General features: G+C 40.8%; 2 protein-coding genes across 2 annotated transcripts in view; both read left to right on the top strand.

Moving 5' to 3' along the window:
• The first annotated feature begins 721 nt into the window (after nt 1–721).
• Nucleotides 722–4582, top strand: ccr12a (chemokine (C-C motif) receptor 12a). Its single transcript, XM_053437994.1, has 2 exons — nt 722–879; nt 2313–4582. Exon 2 carries the CDS (start codon nt 2327–2329, stop codon nt 3485–3487), a length of 1161 nt encoding a protein of 386 aa, XP_053293969.1. The 5' UTR covers nt 722–879; nt 2313–2326; the 3' UTR covers nt 3488–4582.
• A 3364-nt stretch (nt 4583–7946) lies between these two features.
• cntnap2b (contactin associated protein 2b) overlaps nt 7947–19294 on the top strand; it is a 47205-nt gene continuing 35857 nt past the window's right edge. Inside the window, exon 1 of the mRNA XM_053438666.1 lies at nt 7947–8354. Within this exon, the coding sequence (XP_053294641.1) occupies nt 8273–8354 (82 nt within the window). The 5' untranslated portion in view covers nt 7947–8272. The remainder of the gene's footprint in view (nt 8355–19294) is intronic.

The raw sequence follows: 19294 nt of genomic DNA, 5'->3' as shown, positions 1-19294 counted from the left end.
AATAGTTCAAAGACAACAAGGTGAATGTTCTGGAGTGTCCAAGTCAAAGCCCAGATCTCAATCAAATCAAGAATTTGTGGCTGGACTTAAAAACAGCTGTTCACGCCTGATCCCTGAGCAACCTGACAGAGCTTGAGCTGTTTTGCAAGGAAGAATTGAGAAAAATTGCATTGTCAAGTTGTGCCAGCCTGATTGAGACATATCCACACAGACTCAGGGCTGTGATTGCAGCCAAAGGTGGATCTACCAAATACTGACCTGAAGGGGGTAAATATTTATGCAGTCATTTACTTTACCTTATATATTTTTAATTAATTGACATTATTTTGTAAAAATCTGTTTTCACTTTGATATTAGAGAGTTTTTTTTTGCAAATTCTTTTCAAAAAAGCTAAATTATATTGACCATGAATTCATATATTATAGCCATAAAAGGGTGAAACATCCAAGGGGAGTGGATACGTTTTATAGGCATTGTACTTCTGGTGACATATCGGTCTCAAGAAGTTGCTGCAAACTGACTGACAAAAAGAAAAACAACCTGAAAGCTGGACTTGTGGAATCTCATCTGAAGTGTTTCTGCCAAATGATTGCACTTTAATGAGGCAGCCCTACTGTAATATTTGATCACGATGTAATCACTGCTATGAAGTCAACTATGTTTCTAACCAATAAAAATAAACAAAAGTCTTAATGGCTCATGACTGGCCAGCAACATCACCTGATTTCAACACATGCTACAGCACATTTTTGGACAACCCCTTCTGCAGACACTGTCGTCTTTCTCACTGACTAAACTGCTGCAGCGAACACTCCAGAGTCCCTCAGCTGTTCTTTGCGTTTCTCATCTTTCTCCTGCACACCTACAAAAGCTCCTGCGGTGAGTTCAGTCAGACTTCAGAACAGTGACTTCAAATGTCAATTTTTTTTGTTTATATTAATTTGTATTTGACACCATGTGCTGATTTATGAGATGTACATGTGCAATTTATTGTTTGTATTGCGTGTTGGGAATTTCAGAGATCGAATGCACACTACATATGACAATTATTTTTCAAAATGCATACTCTTTTGCCCTAATGAAAAGGAATATTAAAGAAACAGCTATACTTTAAACAACATTGTTCATTATAAATAACTATAAAGCATCAAATACACAAATTATGAGCAATTTAATGTTAAATGGAGAAGCTACGAGACAGTCTTATACTGTATAAGCAAATTGTGTCATGTCCAAAAATAAGTTTTCTGATATTCCATTCAGAATAAATAGATTTTCTGCAGCTGTGGATAATGTCAGTGTATGCACATTTGCTGTTGATGATAGATTTTAAAGGGCATCGTCAAAAGAAAATCATCAACTCACTACGCATTCAAATTTTCATTTAAATGCGTAGTTCCGATTAGTTCCGATTAGTTGCAAGGTTAAAAAAGATAAATCACAGATTACCACAATTGATGGTTTATCATAAAGAGAAAACATGTCTGAATATTTATTGATGGAGTTTCAACATTAAAGTCACATTGATTCTACAAACCCACAGTTAAAAACATGATAAATACTTATGATGATGCAAAGTCGTGGGACAGGAAACAAGCCTCTGCGCTGCTTTTATGAACTTTCACTGTGAGAAATGACTTAGAATGGATCTGTACAAAAGCAGATTAAATATAAACTCAGGTTTGGCAAAAGAAATTACAGAAAAAGACTGGGACAAGAATAAATCCAACACATAAAATGTTAGCAGAAGGCTAGCATGTTTCAGTGTCAATCTATGTCTTGTTTTTGTGGGAAATGACAGCTTTATAGACAATTTGGGAAACTATAAAAACTTGAGCAACTGCTACAAGCTCCCGAAAAATCACTGGAAGATGTTTTACTCTCTGGAGGTGGCTGTAGTGATGGTAGGGTTGTTAGAGCAGGATGGCTATTAATTGCAGGCGTTATGGTTTAATATTCCCAAATTACCTCTCCTCACAAAGGATCCCATTTCATTGCGGAGATAAAAAGTATAAAACTCAAGTCACAGTACCTGATAGTGAATAATTTCTGGGAACAACAAGAAATGAGTCATGTGTTGCACACTAGTTGAGAGAGACTTTTTTCAGCTGCGCCAAGCACTTTCTGTTCTCTGTTTTGAGAACAGAGAACAGAAAGTTCTCAGTTGATGGAACCCACAAGAATCAGTCACTTATTTCTTGACACTTCTCTGTATTTTATTTTGTACTCTCAAGTGTTTTTTGCCGTCTTGCAGCTCAGTTGTTGTGATCAGGATCAGTTGTTTAATGCTCTTTAACATCTCTACGCTACAGGATAGACTCCAGCCATGAACGACGAAGACCAATATGAGCTCTTCCTGGAACTGTTCAATGACAGTAACACGACCGACCTGAGCTATGTGGGCTCCAAAACAGTTAAGATCTGTTCGAAGGAGAGTGTCAACTACTTTGGGGCAAGATTCATCCCGGTTTTCTACTATGTCATCTTCATCCTGAGTTACTTTGGCAACGGGCTTGTACTCTTCATCATCTACCAGTATGAAAAACTTAACACAGTGACAAACGTCTTCCTCCTGAATTTGGTCCTTTCCAACATTCTCTTTGCCACCAGTCTCCCCTTCTGGGCGACATACCATCAGTCAGAGTGGATTTTTGGCTCGTTTCTGTGTAAGATGGTTAGCAGCGCCTACTTTATTGGCTTCTACAGCTCCATTCTCTTCCTCACACTCATGACATTTGACCGATACCTTGCAGTGGTGCATGCAGTGGCAGCTGCCAAGAGCAGGAAAAAGGCATATGCCATTGTTGGGTCAGTAGCAGTTTGGTGTATTAGTGTTGTAGCAAGCATAAAAGAGCTGGTTCTCCAGAATGTGTCGAAAAATCCGTTCAGTGGACTTATGTGTGAGGAGTCAGGATTTCCTGAAAGCACAATGGAGCGCTGGCGTCTGGTGAGTTATTACCAACAATTCCTCCTGTTTTTCCTTCTCCCTCTGTTCATGGTGATGTACTGCTACATCAGCATCACTGTCCGTATCTTGTCTATCCGCATGAAGGAGAAGTGCCGCGCCATCAAGCTCATATTTGTTATCATTCTCACTTTCTTCGCCTGCTGGACACCCTACAACATCGTCATTCTCCTTCAAGCTATACAGATTTCCAGCACCAAAGAGGATGATGACCTGTGTAGTGAATCTGATGGTTTGGACTATGCCTTGTATGTCACCCGGAACATAGCATTTCTGTATTGTTGTATCAGTCCTGTGTTTTATACGTTTGTGGGAAAGAAGTTCCAGAGACACTTCAGAAGGCTAGTGGCAAAGAAGATCCCCTGTCTGAAGAGACATATCAGCCTCAGCAGCCAGAGCACCAAAACCACATCACATCGGACACCACACTCTGCTTATGATTACTACCCCGCCCCCCGCCCCCACACATACACACACACACAAACAAACACACGCACACACACCAAACCAATGTCAGTGTAATAATATTTGTTTCCTGGGGACTAAGTGCTTAAGGTAACCTTGTTATTGTAACCCTAACAACTACTGATCGAACCCTAAGCATCATCCCAATGTTAGCCAATGCCAAACATTACTCTAACCTTAAAACATGTGTTCACCTTTAAATTGAAATATTAACCTTATGGGTAATTGTTCATTTTCCTCATTAGGAAGACAAGTCCCCATTTGATGGTCTATAAAAATGTTGGTCTTCACAACATAAGTCATCATTGGTTCGATTCCTAGCTCCTCTAATCCACATGACAAAGTGTCCTTGGGCAGGATACTGAACCCTAAATTGCCCCTGATGAATGTTCCAGCTGATGGTGATAGAAAACGTGGAACATATAGTAGCTGCATGAATTGAGTGTGAATGCGTGACTGTGGCTTGTACTGTAAAGTGAGTAAATCTCACCCTTAATTATAAAGAATCAAATTGTCTTTATCATTAACTGTCTTAGATCATTTTGTCAGTGTTTAGATATTGTTTATTCTATAAAAAGTTAACTCTGTTTGAAAGGATTACATGATTTGGACTTTATTTGTGTCTTTTTTTGACTATCTTCAATTGTACAAACCATAGCTACTGTATGCAACTACAAAATGCTTCTGGCTTTGATCACATTTTATGTAGATACACTATGAATTTGATTATGTCATTATTGCCACATGTGCAGAGCTGGTAAATCATTGAGAATGAAAAGGCAAACATATTTTGTTTATGTCAACAAATCCAATGAAAAGATCAAAACCAATGTATTGGTCCTCCTCTCAATACTTTCAAGTCCCATATCCCAACAGTGGCTCTCAGCCAATACATGTTTCCAAACGGCTCAGAAATAGATGGTTTTACACTTTAGAAAGGCTTGAGCCAACAGTGCATGATTGTTATCGGATAGAGATAATGCTGCACATAAACATTGGGAGTGAACTGTATTGTTTTAGTTCTTTGAATTGTCTGCTGATGATTTCATGCATGTGCTCCGAACGTGGGCCGGAATTCCAGTCTTTTTGATTTGGTGTATACTGAAATAATTTGTGTATTACCTTTCCAATAAATATGAAATCTACACTGTTCCCCTGTGACACCTGTCCTTTTAATGGAAACTGTTCTCTCCTAATTTTCAACAGTTTTTGAGTTTTCGTGACCAATGATTCAACCATTTCCCCTTTTCTCACAGAACATCTGGAGCCGTTTTCTGTCAGCTAAGTAGATTTCTCTGGTGATTCATTCCAGTCACTTCTTGGGAAACAACATTAAACACGCTTGTGGCCAGTAATATGTTGAAACAATGTGAAGAATAAAGGGGTATTTTATGTTGAAATCCCTCTCTTATTTCTTCTTGTAAAACTAAATATTTTGCGATTTATTGTTATCACGGGATTATTCGATTTATTCCATCAAATAGCATTGCTACTAACCCCACAACTGTAAGTTCTGCATTAGCAAACATGTACCTGTGCTTTTAAGGACTGCAGCAAGAGTCTCCCTTTCTTTTTTTTGATGACATCACCAATGCTAACATCATCCCTTCCTCTACCGTATTTTCTGCTTACCGAAATTAGCCAACAATGTTGGATAATTTCTCTCCTTATTTCCTGATGCCCTTATCAGGTACCATTTCTTTGAAAATTGGCAAATAATAGTGGTAGTGAATATTTCCCCCAGCCCTAATATGACTAAATTATTGATCACTTTGTCTCCGAATTTATATTTAAATTCTGAGACAAATTTCTCATGCTGTGATTTTAACCAGTACAATGAGTGGTGGGATAATTTGCAACATCCTTAAAAAGAATAGTTTTCCTTATTTTAGAAATAAAGTTTGTTTCTAGTTTTATTAATTACATGTGTATGTGAATGAGTGACTGTTCTGTAAAGTGCTTTGTGTGTTTATCACGCAAAAACTGGGATGTTTTCAGCATCTCAAACTCAAAACTACTGTCTAGGGGTCAGGAGGAAACATACAAAGATTTGTTGAAAAAAAATTGCTCTATTCCTGTAACTTTGATGAGATATTAGATCATTTTCTATTACACTAATTAAAATAAAAACATTGTAGTGTTTTTAGAGTGACAAAAGTCTTTACCAGCTCATAAACATCTAAAGTGACCCCTGACTTCACAATACTGTTTGTAAGAGCTTGTTACATTATTAATTCTGTCTTCATCTGACAAGCAGTGAAAATATAGAGATAAAAGATCAAAAAATAATTAAAACACTCAAAGAAAGTATAGGTGACTCAAAATTACCAAAGAAAATGTATCGACTGCAGTGTTTTTATATTGTGGTCAACACAAGTCTGTTAATAATACCAGTAATAGTAAATGTCATTACTGAACCTCTGCAGGAATGTAAAGGTTATGAATAAACTGAAGTTTATTTCAGCAAAGTGTTTCAAATTCAGTAAAGTTTTGGAATTACATATACACATATAGAGAGTCAGGGAATTTAACCAATGCAATGGTTTAATCTGAGTTTAAGTCAGTTTCATGTTTTCTAACGTGCAGTGAAATGATATTCTTACATATTCATTTTTTGCTTCAATCACCAAAGCAATACAAATGAACATAAATGCAATACAAGCAACCGATTAAACTCTGTAGACCCTGCCCTGGAGGCTAATTATGCACTATTATAATTCTGCAGTAAATTAATAAATAAATAGCCTAAAAAACATTGCAAATATAAGGATCATTATTTCCATGACAGATGGATTTTTCCACTCTGTAGTCATGTCACAGTTTCCAAATAGGAATTGTGTAGATTTATTCACACATTACTTAATTTACGTATTTATTTGTCAATATATGTAACACTACCTTTCTATTCTATTTTGTGATTCTATGACATGTCATTGTGGATCAGCACCTGTGCTGTGTGTCTATGTCCGTGTCTAAGTCTGAAATGTGAAAATACAAATAATGAAATTATCCAAATTATCAGCGATTCTGACCCACGGTTTGACCCAGTTACTGACCACTGCTGTGGTTTATGCGAGCACATAGAAGAAAACATTTTCAACTCGGTGCCTGCCCCAATCCCAGCTCTTTGATTGGAATCGGGTCCAATAGTATATCAGGTGTATCATATTGCCAATATGTGAAGAATGGAAAAGAAAGCATGTGCTGTAACAAAGTAAAATTTGGTATCAAGTGTAAAGTGATTCATATTGTGATTTAAATTGTCAACTAATTTTCATTCTTTTTTCGTGGTGATGTAAAATGGCTGCAGCAGTTAGTTTGATAGTCAGCACGGTTCCTGGAATCTTCACACTGGCTCTTCAGCTACAAGACATTTTCTTGTGGCTCAATTTTTCCAAAGAAACCTTGAATTAATAGTTTTCCCATCCTGTGTCTCTGAAAAAAAGGGATTTTCTTGAGTACATGCATACAGCACTAATTTTTTCTATTTTTGATGTATTGTATGCTAGCAAATGTGGGTGAGTACAAGATTATTCTAGTGTGTGACTCGTTGATATGACATTGTGATCATCATTTTGACAAAATATTGGCAAGTGACATTCCAAAGCAATAGACCTCAAACAGACTTTTACTATGCATCTAAAACCCAAAGTTTCAGGAAATATTTGATTTTAAGACGCAAGATGTAATAACTGTACAGTTTGAACTATTACGTTGCAGTAGACCTGCCCACCTGTGTTAATATAACAGCAAAGTGCTGAGAGTGTAGTGACTCTATATATTATAAAACGGACTACCTGGTTGGTTAGGAACAGTGAATTGAGTAGTCCTTGCATGTGAAAAAGAACAGAATGCAGCAATGACTAGTACAATGCAATTCAACAAAATATTCATAGAAACTACACATCTTAATGGCAGATCATTGACACAAACTGAGATTGAGGCATTTAACTTGGGGGCACTTATCTATGCATGCTGCTGGATGATTACCAATCCATCTTGCATGTAGGTTCAATGTTGACGGCCTGCTGTCTTTGCTGGAGCTTGGAAAACATTACTGGTAAACAAAACATGGCAGCATTTTTGTTTTCATTTGGTGGAAACTAAAATATGTGTACAAAAATGTGGTCACTTGCTCACAGTGTTTGTCCCAGAGGATTTCTTCTGTATTCTCACATGAGCTCCGGAGAGTCCGGAGCGTCTCACTCGGACATTTGCATTGTTACATATCTGTGTATGAAAACAGATCTGCTGAATTGGTTGGATCTACAGTCATATTTGTATAATTATATTAGCAGTTCATGTGTAGCCTCTGTAAAACAGAAATCCCTGTCTGAATCCACCCAGGTTTATTCACTCATAGAGACATCTGCTGCCCGTGTAGCGGAGAACACTGATCTTTGTCTTCATATTGTCCTCACACCTTCCTCTGGCGTTCCCCTTCTGCCCAACCCCCCTCAACCCCCTCCGATTTTCAAGGAGCCCTGCATTGTTGTGCGTATCGGACCGTACCAACTCCAGCAGAGATCGGGGGTGTATTGATGAGTCCGGCAGTTCAGCGCAGTAGCATCCGCTGTCTGTCTGTCTGACCATGCACCTGAGGTCCGGCCCGCAGCACACCCGCGTTCTGTCCACTAGCTTCTTCTGGAGGTTGTTGGTTGAACCCCGTTGGAGTGCCGCTGGGCAGGTGGAAAATAGATAGGAGAGAGGAGACAATACGAGGAGGTCAGACATTGCTCTTTGCTTTAGCTGCTGATAAAGAAAGCAGCGTATTGCCTGCGTGTGCCCAGAACAACAGACCGTCTCTGTCCGCCCCGTCGACCCTGAGTTTTATCTCTGAAGATGTCTCATGTGACCGCGCTGTGGCTGCTGCCTGTGGTGTGGAGCATCATCAGTACCGCCAGTGCTACATCTTCAGTGTCCCGTAAGTAGGCTAACACACACACACACAGACACACACACACACACACACAGACAAACACACACACACACACACACACACACACACACACACACAAACACACGCAGACACACACGCAGACACACACACACACACACACACACACAATCACACACTCTCACACACAGGAACACAGAAGGATGGAGTCAGTTTATAGTCAGTGTTGACAGGTCGGTTTATTCAAAACATTGACACATTTTATCGATTAAAATACATAATATCTGTACAACAGCCGTTGCTCTGAGGCCTCTAAGGGGAGAGCGGGGTAATGTGAGACATGTTTTACATTTGCTCCCCTCTAGGTTAGCTAAGATGATATATCAGTAAAATTTACACATTTCCCATTAATTCAGGATGTTTTCTAGCAATGGAAATTATCAGAATGTCTCCAGGACAAAGGGCAGTGAAAATATGATTGTTTTTAAAAAAATGGTCTTGTGTCTCACTTTACCCCAGCTACGGGGTAAAGTGAGACAGACCAGAGAAATCAAGGGGGTAAAGTGATCCAATTACTTATTCCACTTTAAAACTACCATAACAACACATGTTGTAATAGTTAAAATCCTGACAGCTAGATTGACAACCACACATTTCAAAACTAATATCAGACTATTAACAGAATCATGGGGATTGGTCAATTAAGCACATTTATGATTATTATGATTCATGTGATCTCTTGTACACCCTAGCTTACCTGCACATTGTTTCTCTGTCCAATTGGCAGGGACAGGGATATTGTTTTTCTCTGCGTATTCAAATGCCAGTTCACGGCACTTAACTGTTTCAAGTGTTTGGCAAGCTCCTCTTCCATCTCATCTGTGAATATTCTCTTTACCTCAGCTACTGCACCCCAGGCTACTGATTTTACTTTCCCTTTCTCTTTTTTCTTTATGAATATTTTGAGGGTTGTCTTATCAATATTTCTATCCCTTCCAGCTTTTCTTAAGGACTTCTTTCATTGCATGACCTCAGCGGCTGCACTCTCCATCTCTGCGAGGGGTGTTTGGCCCCAGGTTGTCTTCCTGGTGTATAGTTTCTTGGCATGATGGCTTTTCTACAATGTTTATGACATTAAAAATAAAACAGATATAATGTAATATAACACTAAAATATGTTTAAGACTAAACTTAACTTGTGCTTCATGGTGGGGTAAAGTGAGACACTGTCTCACTTTACCCCACAGCCACTGTTTAGAAAAAACAACATCTCTTAGCAATTCAGGCTAATCTTCAGCTAGCATCAACCACATGGTTTTATATGTTGGAAGGTCACCAACATGTATGATATAAGTTTTTCTACCTGAATCAATTTCTTTTGACACAACAGTTGATTAAGTTCAAAGCAAGAAAATTTACTTTTACATTCAAAAAACACATTTTTGTGAAAAAACATACTTTCCACAGCACCAGCACCAACTTCTCCATCATGGCAAGGGGGGAATGGGAGGGGCTTGAAAACATAATGGTCAAATTACCACAAATGTGTTCCGTTGCCTAGATACAGGGGGTGTCTCACATTACCTGATGTCTCACATTACCCCGCTCTCCCCTACTTTTTAAATGGTTGATAACACTGCAATTCAATTGTAGATACAGTGCCTTGCATAAGTATTCACCCCCCTTGGACTTTTTCCCATTATGTACTGTTACTAACTGGAATTCAAATAGACTTAAATAAACTTTTTCCCGTTTGATCAACAAAACATGCATAGTACTTTGGAGGTGCAAAATAAATTTTATTGTGACACCAACAATAATGAGAACAAAAAAGTTGACATCTGTTGGGTGCATAAGTATTCACCCCCCTGTGTCAATACTTGGTAGAACCCCCTTTCGCTGCAATTACAGCTGCAAGTCTTTTGGGGTATGTCTCTACCAGCTTTGCACATCTAGAGATGGAAAGGTTTGTCCATTCTTCTTGGCAAAAAAGATGAAGCTCAGTCAGATTGGATGGAGACCGTCTGTGAACCGCAATCTTCAAGTCTTGCCATAGATTCTCTATTGGATTGAGGTCTGGGCTTTGACTGGGCCATTTTAAGACATTAACATTCTTTAATCCAAACCATTCCTTTGTAGCTCTGGCTGTATGTTTAGGGTCATTGTCCTGCTGGAAGATGAACCTCCGCCCCAGTCTCAAGTCTTTTGCAGACTGCATCAGATTTTCTTCAAGGATTTCCCTGTATTTGGCTCCATCCATCTTTCCCTCTATTCTGACCAGTTTCCCTGTACCTGCTGAAGAGAAGCATCCCCAGAGCATGATGCTACCACCACCATGTTTCACTGTTGGGATGGTGTGCTCAGGGTGATGGGCAGTGTTGGGTTTTCGCCACACATAGCGTTTTGCATTGAGGCCAAAAAGTTCAATTTTGGTCTCATCTGACCAGAGCACCTTCTTCCACATGTTTGCTGTGTCTCCCACATGGCTTCTGGCAAACTCCAAACGGGATTTTTTATGGATCCCTTTCAACAATGGCTTTCTTCTTGCCACTCTTCCATAAAGGCCAGATTGGTGGAGTAGACGACTAATAGTTGTCCTGTGGACAGATTCTCCCACCTCAGCTGTGGATCTCTGCAACTCCTCCAGAGTAACCATGGGCCTCCTGGTTGCTTCTCTGATTAATTTTCTCCTTGTCCGACTCTTCAGTTTGGGTGGACGGCCTCCTCTTGGTAGGTTTGCGGTTGTGCCATATTCTTTCCATTTTCTTATGATGGATTTTATGGTGCTCAGAGAGATGTTCAAAGCTCTGGATATTTTTTTATAACCTAACCCTGCTTCATATTTCTCCACAACTTTATCCCTGACCTGTTTGGTGAGCTCCTTGGTCTTCATGATGCTGTTTGTTCAGTAATGATCTCCAACAAACTCTGAGTCCGTCACAGAACAGGTGTTTTTATACTGAGATTAAATTGCAGACAGGTGGACCCTATTTACTAATTATGTGACTTGCAAATGTGACTTGTGAATGCAATTGGTCGCACCAGATCTTTGTTAGGGGTTTCACAGTAAAGGGGGTGAATACATATGCACTCAACACTTTTCAGATTTTTATTTGTAAATAATTGTGAAATCCATGTAATATTTCCCCCCACTTCCAAATGATGCACTATTTTGTGTTGGTCCATTATATAAACTCACGATGAAAATAATTTTAATCTGTGGTTATACCATGACAAAATGTAGAAAAGTCCAAAGGGGGTGAATACTTATGCAAGGCACTGTATATGTGTTACCCTAACCCTGAGCAGACAATCATTGCAGCAGGGCATGTGAGAAGTGGCGTGTGGAAGTACCTTAGGTCCTACACTGTGTAGAGGATCAATGGTGAGGCTTGTCATCTTTTTACCATGCAACTGCCTTATAACAAATCTATGGGCTCACTTATAAGCAGCTACTGAAGAGGCACCACAGACAAGCAGAGCAACGTCACGTGGTCCAGCTCGTCTAATTGAAACAATTTTAACAAATTTTAACTTGATATTTGGAAAAAAAGACAGCCTCAATAGATTCTGGATGAATGGATGGATGTAATGTATATAATAATACAGTATTTAAAGTATTTATTGTTAATGTACATGAGATGAAATGTAGTTGTTGCCATCAACAAATGCAACATTTAGCAAAGCCTATGTGGGGTCTATATGGTACGGTGGCCCTGAGAGCTCAACGAACAGCAACTTAAGAAAACACATGCAAGTTGACAAAACACAAGCAAAGTAAGAAAACATCTTCATCAATTTCACAACACAACACAACACATTACAGAAACGGGCAGCAAATAGACAAATGCCCTGCAAATAGACAAACGCGCTGCAAATAGACAAACGCGCTGCAAATAGAGAAATGCGCAGCAAATAGACAAACGTGCTGCAAGTAGAGGAGAAAACACAACGGAAGTGTTTCCAGAGGACAGCTAAAAGTGATGGACACTGCTGCCACAAAAACGTCCAATACACCATACAAATTCGGTTCCACACAGGGTTCGGCCACCCGCGGCTCTGGAGCCGAATGTGGCTCTTCAGCCCCTCTGCAGTGACTGTTCAGTACAGTGTTGTGCATATGTTTCGTGAACGCTGAACTTAACGAATCAGTTTTCATATTATTAACGTGAACGTAACGATGAACGTGAGTGAACGTCATGTACATTTTTTAAATCATCATCGTATCAGGCCATCATGAAATACCAGGAGCGGGCGAGTGTGTGTGTGTGTGTGTGTGTGTGTGTGTGTGTGTGTGTGTGTGGGCTAAAGAGCCGCATTCGGCTCCAGAGCCGCGGGTGGCCGAACCCTGTGTTGAACCGAATTTGTATGGTGTATTGGACGTTTTTGTGGCAGCAGTGTCCATCACTTTTAGCTGTCCTCTGGAAACGCTTCCGTTGTGTTTTCTCCTCTACTTGCAGCACGTTGTCTATTTGCTGCGCGTTTCTCTATTTGCAGCGCGTTTGTCTATTTGCAGCGCGTTTGTCTATTTGCAGCGCGTTTGTCTATTTGCAGGGCGTTTCTCTATTTGCTGCGCGTTTCTGTAATGTGTTGTGTTGTGTTGTGAAATTGATGAAGATGTTTTCTTACTTTGCAAGTGTTTTGTCAACTTGCATGTGTTTTCTTAACTTGCATGTGTTTTCCTAAGTTATTGTTCGTTGAGCTCTCAGGGCCACCGTAATATGGTCATTCTGTGCGCCAAAGTATCTTTGGGGAAGATACTGAACCCTAAATGGCCCCTGATCCCTGATGTGCCATTCTCACAGAAAGCACTGCTTATAGATGCACTGTATATGAATGTGTATGAATGGCAAAAAACAAATAAGCGCTTTGAGTGGTCAGCAAGACCGAACAGACAGCAGTTCGATCCCTGTTTCCCTCACTCCATGTGCCGAAATGTCTTACCTGCCAGCAGTGTACGGATGTTGTATTATCATTCAATGCACTATATGAATGACAGTGTGCCCAGACCCTGAATGAATTAATAGCTGTACAGACCATTTACCATTTATTTCGTCATAACAGTGAGTATTTCATTGGGATAAATCTGGTGGCTGAAAATCCCAAACTGTGGTTTCCCCTCTAGCAAACGAGTATTTGAAGTAACAGCTTATAAGGTAAGAAGGTTGACATCAGATTTACTACAGTGTCTCACTCTTGCTTTTTTTACTGTAGCATAGAATGATGAACACACAATGTCCAATCACTGCACTGTTCTGTTTTATACCTCTGTATCTAACACATGTAGAAATAGAAAACACGGCTGGGTTTCAATCAGTCACAAAACATTGCCAACATACAGCATTTCCTGCCTCACTGAGGGGTTTCACCATGATCTCTGTTCTGGTCTGATGGTCTCTGAATATTTTTTGTCAGTTAGATAACTTTGGAATAGTTGGAGGGTACAGTGTCTTCCTTGGTACTTTGCTATCTTGCTATGTACTTGTTTTCAGGTTTCCGCTTAGAAAACTGGGAAAAAAGCCACAATATTACAAAAAGACTTTGGTGGAAAGGTTGGTTTATTGATTAAATTAAGCATACTAAATCACTTTTTTTTACTGTGCATTTGTCGTGCCTGCATGCAACCTGTCGCAGTTGCTGCTTCTTGTTTTTAGATAACTTTGGAATAGTCGGAGGGTACAGTGTCTTCCTTGGTACCTTGCTATCTTGGTACCTTGCTATCTTCAATAGGTTCAACTCCAACCCCCCCACCCCCAGCGGACCCTCCGCTGACTCTACGACTGCCTCTACTGCGTCTCTGAGCAACAACCCCCCACCTCCCCCCATCACCCCCTGCCCCCCACCACCCCAGTCACCATCTCCCCCCACCCCCCCGCTGGCCTTTACCACAGACCTTCTCACACCTCCCACCCCCAGGACATCCTCACATCCCCCACAGCCCCCCACCACCTCCTGCAACACACACATCTCTGCACCACCCTCAAACCCACCACTGACATCCCCCACCCCCCAGTCTGGACTCCATATCACAGCCAGCCAGGTGAGGAGAGAGCTGGAGAGGCTCAAACCGAGGTAAGCTGCGGGGCCGGACCGCATCAGCCCTCGTGTGCTGAAGGCATGTTCCAGCCAGCTCTGTGGAGTTCTCCAGCACCTTTTCAACCTGAGCCTACACCTTCAAAGAGTGCCAGTGCTCTGGAAAACATCCTGCCTGGTCCCAGTGCCCAAAAAAGGACGTCCTGCTGCACTGGAGGACTACAGGCCGGTGACACTGACCTCTCACATCATGAAGGTCATGGAAAGACTGGTCCTGGCCCACCTCAGACCGCTGGTGTGCCCATCACAAGACCCCCTGCAGTTTGCATATCAGCCCCATGTTGGGGTTGACGATGCAATCATCTACCTGCTGCAGAAGGCTTACTCCTCCCTGGACAGACCCAACACCTCAGTCCGGATCATGTTTTTCGACTTCTCCAGCGCCTTCAACCCCATCCAGCCCAGACTGCTGAAGGCCAAACTGGAGGGCACGCAGGTGAGTGCTCCCCTCATCAACTGGGTCGATGACTATCTGACGGGCAGACCACAGTTTGTGAGATTACAGAACTGTGTGTCTGATCGTCTGATCAGTAACATCGGGGCCCCCCAGGGAACTGTGCTGTCCCCCTTCCTCTTCACCACATAGACTGCTGACTTTAAGCACTGCATAGAGACGTGTCATCTGCAGAAGTTCTCTGATGACACGGCCATTGTGGGGTGTGTTGAGGGCGGAGGGGAGGCTGAGTACAGGGACCTGGTTGACCGCTTTGTGAAGTGGTGTGGGGAGAACCGCATGCAGCTCAACGTGGCGAAGACGAGGGAGATGGTGGTGGATTTCAGGAGGACCAAGCCCCTGCCCTCTCCTGTCTGCATCGGTGGGACGGCTGTGGAGGTGGTCCCTGCATACAAGTACCTGGGTGTCACACTGGACAATAAACTGGACTGGTCCACCAACACAGAGGCCGTCTACAAGAAGGGCCTGAGCCGGCTTTATTTCCTGAGGAGGCTCAGGTCCTTCAATGTCTGCAACAAGATGCTGCAGATGTTCTATAAGTCTGTTGTGGCGAGCACCATCTTCTTTGCTGTGGTGTCCTGGGGTGCGGGCATCAAGGCTAGGGACGCCAACAAACTGAAAAAACTGATTAGGAAGGCAGAGTCTGTGGTTGGCTCTAAGCTTGTCACCCTGGAGGAGGTGGTGGAGGACAGGATGCTGGCAAAACTGCTGGCAATCATGGACAATCCGTCTCACCCCCTCCACAAAACACTGGACAAGCTAAGGAGCAGCTTCAGCCACAGACTCATTCAACCCCGCTGCTCTAAGGAACGATACAGGAAATCGTTCCTCCCAACCGCAATAAGACTGTACAACTCCTCTACCTCTGTCAGAGCCACCATCACAGAACTGCACTAAATATACCTGTCTCAATTCATCATTTTATACAATAATATTGTCTTTTGCACACTCTGTCTACATATTCTTACACTCACAGTATATTATTAGGGCCCGAGCACCGAAATCGGTGAGAGGACCTATTGAAATTGAAATGATTCTTATTATTATTATTTCGCGGAGCGCAATGAATTGGCTTTTTGAGGCCTTTAACATGCTCAAAAAGTTGTAAAAGTTTGCAGTTGGTTAGAAAGTCGTGAAAATGTACGTATTCTGGGGTATTTGGAAATGGGCGTGGCAAAATGGCTCAACAGCGCCACCAACGGAGCTTCCCCTCATTTACTGAGAAGCACCTCATTTAGCATTCACTGATCCTCATGATTTTGAAGACAGTTGTGTATCATGACCAGACGCACAAAAAAGCCACTCGGAGCATTATGAAAAACGCAACAGGAAGCCAGCAATTTAGGATTTAGTGGCCATTTTGGGAATATTCCATGTTTTTTTCTATGATACACTTGTAGCAGAGCTTTCATCAGATCAACTTAAAATTTAGACGACTGTCATCACAACAAAATGAAGATCTAAAGTTATCAAAGAAACAACTTTTTGACACACCGTCTGACTGTGGCATGGCATCAAAGTGTCACGAAACGCCATCAAAACACGAGCTTCTATATCTCAGATATATTTGGTCCCATGGACTCCAAACTACACATGTAAGACAAGAGTCGCGACCTGAAGACAACAACACAAAAATCTTGACTTAAAATGACAGCGCCCCCTGGTGGCAGCAGGAAATGTCTTGTTTTTGGTACATGTTCTATTTTTATGTACTTCTCGGAGAGCTTTCATCAGATCAACAAAAAATGTAGATGAGTGTCATCACAACAATATGGAGATAAAAAGTTATCAAAGAAACAACTTTCTGACACACCGTCTGACCGTGGCGTGGCGGCAAAGTGTGATGAACGCCATGAAAACACAAGCTTCTATATCTTAGACATATTTGGTCCCATCGACTCCAAACTAGACATGTAAGACAAGAGTCGCGACCTGATGACATCTACAAAGACACCATGACTTAAAATCATAGCGCCACCTGCTGGCTACAGGAAGTGAAGCGTTTATTCTTGCTGCAGAGCTTAAAACGCACGCAAGGCAGAGACGTGCGCTTGGTCATCGATCGCTCTCTCTTCCCCGACCGCAACAGACTTGAAATTGCCTGTGCTCGGGCCCGTTAGTGCTACAACGTAGCCCTAGTATTATCTATTGTATCGCCAAATACTTATATTTATACCCGTACTATATATCATATATTATATCATACTCTTTGTATATTCTTTGTATATATAAGTCTATATACACATATTTTATTTATACATGTGTACATGTTATTTTTATTATTTTTAACTATTATTATTATTATTATATATACTGTTGCTGCTATTATTACTATATACTGCTATTATATTGGTATAATTACTATCATATATAAATATATATTATATACTATATATACTGTACTATTTTTTATATACTGTCTGACAATAACATTACCATCATATCATCAGTACTATTACCATCATCTGCCACTGCACCTTATCTACCTATTTTATCTTGTGTTTCTGTTTTTTATTCTTTCTACCGCAATATTTTATATTTTATATTTTATATTTTATTCTATTGTATTGTATTTTATTGTATTCAATTGTACCGGCTGCTATGACGACTTAATTTCCCCTCCGGGATGAATAAAGTAATCTATCTATCTCTCTATCTCTCTATCTATCTATGTACTTGTTTTCAGGTTTCCGCTTAGAAAACTGGGAGAAAAGCCACAATATTACAAAAAAGACTTTGGTGGAAAGGTTGGTTTATTGATTAAATTAAGCATACTAAATCACTTTTTTTTTACTGTGCATTTGTCGTGCCTGCATGCAACCTGTCGCAGTTGCTGCTTCTTGTTTTTTTTCCTTTCACACGTTTTCTTATAGTTCCTTTGACATAACTTTTTTGCATTCATCTTTTGTTCTAAATCCTTACTAGTAACCCTTTTTTAGCTGTGATCCCTAGAGTTCTGGTCTTTTTCTTTCCCTTTGGAATCGATTCTTTTATTTAGCTATTTTGAATACTAAGATTGTGTATTCTACATATGAGGGTTATCTCCTTAAAACCCACGTATTCAGTTTTAACAAAGATTCTGACATTCACCAATGTTTTCTTATCTGGGATTTGTTCTTATGTAAGAACAGAATCTACGCACAAAGAAGAGCACTCTTGCAGATTCTTGACAAGTGAAAGAATGCATGGAAATGTTTAACAGGAGAAATGTTAAACAGTAGAACACACACACAGTATATTTGGTGTATACTGCAAAAGATAACACTTTTTAAACACATGAACATGTTGAGGAGGAGAATAATAGTCAAAAAAATAGTTACCTATCTTTAGGTTTTACATACTGATATTTACATATTAATTGTGTCACATGTTCCATAGTTATACAACTTTTAGTTAAAACGTCCAAGTGCAGCTGGTAAATTCTGAAACCTGTTTATTTCTGTTCTGAGACGAATGTCGCTCTGGAGATGCACTGCACACTGAGTGGGACCTGAACCTGAATAATAATCAAAACATTTAGTATGAACCTTGCATGTCCAATCCCAATGGGTCCAGTAAGGCTCAGCTGGAGCATCCACAGTTGCTCAGCTGAGGGTTCACCTGCAGTGCTGTGTCTCCAATGATGCACTGATCCAGCTCAGATAACTCTATGCACCTTCCTATTATTTTCCCTTGTCCGATGGCTGCACTGATTTGCCCAATTGTTTCACTTTTCTTGTTCATGTGAATTAATTAATATGAGGTGGGGGATGGTTCTGAGTGGTTCTCCTTGACGTGTGAGTTGTTAGTGAGATATTCATCCTGTCTGTGTAATTTTTAGTCGACACAGAAGTTGTGGAAGTGGTCATTAGATGCAGTTCATGGACTCATCAGCAGACTAAATTCGACTACTATAAGTATTTGTTTGTTCATTCTGAAGGAGCGTAAAATCTTTTTTTCATTTCAATGTGGACTTCAATGTGGATAGAAATCTAATACAGTTTCATTTAATCAGATGTGTGTTTCTCTGTAACTTCACAAATAGAATGGGACTTAAGGGAGGCGCATGCTTCTGCGTAAGCGCAAGAGCTCTTCCTTGCGCGGCAAAGCTCCGCGAGCCTTACGCAGCCCGCAAGGGATGTGATTGGTCTGCTAACTACATCCTTTCCCGAGTCGCATTTCCGGTTTCATGCCACATAATACCGGCAGAAACAACGGAAGATTTAAAGAACGAATATGGACCAAATAGAAGAGCGTTTGGCAGAAGAGATCCGAAAGTATGACCACTTGTATAACCCGTCACTGACTGGCGGATATGTCCGCCAGAAAAAGGCTATGAGGAGCCGCAGTGGCTATGTAAATAAACAGTCGACGAAGAACAAAGAAGGCGTCTCTAAGGTCGTCTTCGACAAAACACGTTACTCCGCCTTGTGTTCTGGCGG

Source organism: Pleuronectes platessa, chromosome 13, assembly GCF_947347685.1.
Source record: "Pleuronectes platessa chromosome 13, fPlePla1.1, whole genome shotgun sequence".
Taxonomy (NCBI): Eukaryota; Metazoa; Chordata; class Actinopteri; order Pleuronectiformes; family Pleuronectidae; genus Pleuronectes; species Pleuronectes platessa.
This window is presented reverse-complemented; position numbering and strand designations above follow the sequence as displayed.

Excerpts from the sequence above, each read along its gene's own strand:
- ccr12a (XM_053437994.1), top strand. The coding sequence starts at position 2,327 with ATGAACGACGAAGACCAATATGAGCTCTTCCTGGAACTGTTCAATGAC.